The 2500-nt window shown below is 37.4% G+C and overlaps 1 protein-coding gene across 5 annotated transcripts in view; it reads right to left on the reverse strand.

Annotated features, from left to right (window-relative positions):
- EBF3 (EBF transcription factor 3) overlaps positions 1–2500 on the reverse strand; it is a 195939-nt gene that overhangs the window by 22102 nt on the left and 171337 nt on the right. For all 5 annotated transcript variants that reach the window (XM_081328871.1, XM_081328868.1, XM_081328870.1 and 2 more), the window contains exon 11: positions 224–312. In XM_081328871.1, coding sequence (XP_081184997.1) covers positions 224–312 — 89 coding nt within the window. The remainder of the gene's footprint in view (positions 1–223; positions 313–2500) is intronic.

Raw genomic sequence — 2500 nt, forward strand, 5'->3', positions numbered from 1 at the left:
TTCTTCTTTTAATAAAACCACTCAGCAGACATTATGTATACCGTTACTAAATGTCTGTAACAGGCACGAATGAGGTTGTTCGGTTAGAAGGTATAGATATATCCAGGAGGGCAATATGCCATTTTCCTACATTTTATTTACTGCAACTCTCGATTTTGCTATGCCTGATCATATATGTGATGAGAATAAATTCACTGAAACTTGTAAACATGAAGTGACTAACCTTTGGTAACCGTTCTGGATCACCTGGATGCCGTGGAATGACTTTCTGCAATCTCTGGAATCCATAATCTATTGTTGGTTCATTAAGGGCTGAAAAAGCGTACAGAACAATGTGTCAGTCTGTAGTTATTAGTAAACATATGCAAAGAACAGGCTGACTAAATCCTTGCATTTTTTTAAAAAAAAACCAGATTTCTTGGGACTCATCTTCCCGACTCTTCTTGTTTTCACTCATGGAGAATATTCTTTGTGTACATAATTAGAAGGGTACGTGTAATGGTGGAATTGCAAAAAAAAAGCATATTGCAAAAATAATAATAATAAAACGGTTGGCACAGTAACAAAAGTTGCAGGTCTTGAAGCCATATATAGCAATCACCAGAGTAATGATATGATGTCTGCATCATGCTCCATTTTCTATACTGTCTGTGAATTTATGGGAAACTGGCAATTATGACATATGTCCAGCTATTGCTTGCTTCAGATTTATCCCTGTGGTCCTTTTTTGTCTAGCATATTGCCTGAGCACAAACCAGGCAGGAGGAGCACTTAATCTTGCAAAGCTTTAATAATCTGTGAATGGCTGACTACAGACTGATGTAGAGCACTATCATTCTACAGCTGCAAACCACTAGCCTCACAAAATTGCAGGCCACAAATAGTAATTAATCTTTTTATCCCTCAAATTGTAATTTTGACTATGAACTGTGCTTGGTCATAAATCAGCAGCACATGCTGCTGTGTACAGTGCATGAATCATGAATCTGACTCAGTTAGACTGCACACATTGTGTTTAACAAGCTTTGTAAGGAGTCATAGGGCTTTATTATAGCTCTGCCTGACTCAAACAAAAACTGAGCCTGGAGGCCCAACGACTCAAGTTAAGATGAAAATACATATTAGAGTATATTACTTCCTGATGTAGATATCGTTTTTAACAGAGTAACTGCATGGTGCATGGCATTACATAAATCAATGGGACTAATAAGAACTGCCTCCATCTATTCATTACTCAGCGTACAATTTAGACCATCACTCATTAGTCAGCATGTAATTTGATGATTAACACCAAACAGCTCAGCAGGTTTGTTGAGCAAAAGCAATGGCAAAAAAGGAAAAAAAATGTGTACAATTTGCTAGTGCATTAATGCACCCTGATATTTGGGGTTTCTTTTAATAATTGGCTCATAATTGCTTTTGTTTTTTGTGTAAACATACAATAGTACATCTCATAATCAATGGATGGAGGCTCCCACAATAAGCACTCAATAACATAGCAGAAAGTTGAAGACTGCAATATGATTTGACATTCCATCATGCATCCCGGAGACAAAGGTCCACATAGGAATGTGAAGTAAGACATTTTCTTGTTAATAAAGCATTGATCCGATGTATTGATTTTACATGACATGGCTTTTGCTGGGATTTCACCCTCCTTTTTCTTTGCAAATAGTAAAGCTCTTCAAAATGCCTTGGCGTCTGTGACATGGCAAAATTTCTAACTCTCTGTGATGTAAATTCTATATGTGTAAAACCACTTCATAATCAGACCATTAATCATCAGAAGCTGTCAGCACTGACTTTCGGGACAATTTGTCATGTCTTTGCCTGGTCCCATACTAGTGTGTCAGGCAGAAGCCAAGAGGGTTGGGACAGATGAGGGCCTTGTGTAGCCTCACAAAATGACTTTCTGGCGAAATATAAAAGATAAAGTGTTACTGTTCCCAATTAAGGAACAAAAAAAGGTAGCAGTCAGTGCTCACGTAATAGATCAGAGCTGTTGTTGCTTCTTCAACTTTCCGGCTAATCGCTATGACTGTCTGACTTCATGAAAGGTCTGACGGAAGGTGATCAGAAAAGATAGATGGCCAACCTCAATTGATTTCATGCAGATATAACTGACAGGTGATGGGGGCTTTGATGCAAGCTTTCAAAGGCTTTATGATTTACAATAACCCTACATTTCTATGCTAGGAATTACACCTCCAAATGTTTCATTTCAATTTATACTACAGTATCAACCTTACAACCTCAAAAGAATTTGAAGTTCTGCAGATATAATTGCAAAGCTAGACTGGCACTAGAAAGACAATGATAAAAACTGAGGAACGGAAGAATATTGTTCTGCCTAAAATAATAATTAGTACATTGTCCCTTTATAATATGTAGAATTCTATGTCTTTCATCTGACAGATGTACAGTATTCCAAGCAGAATTCTGAGTCACATATAACCATGAATATCATGACGCTGTGTACAGGCATACATTTGCATGCAAG

Source organism: Vipera berus, assembly GCF_964194415.1.
Source record: "Vipera berus genome assembly, chromosome: 5".
Lineage (NCBI taxonomy): Eukaryota > Metazoa > Chordata > Lepidosauria > Squamata > Viperidae > Vipera > Vipera berus.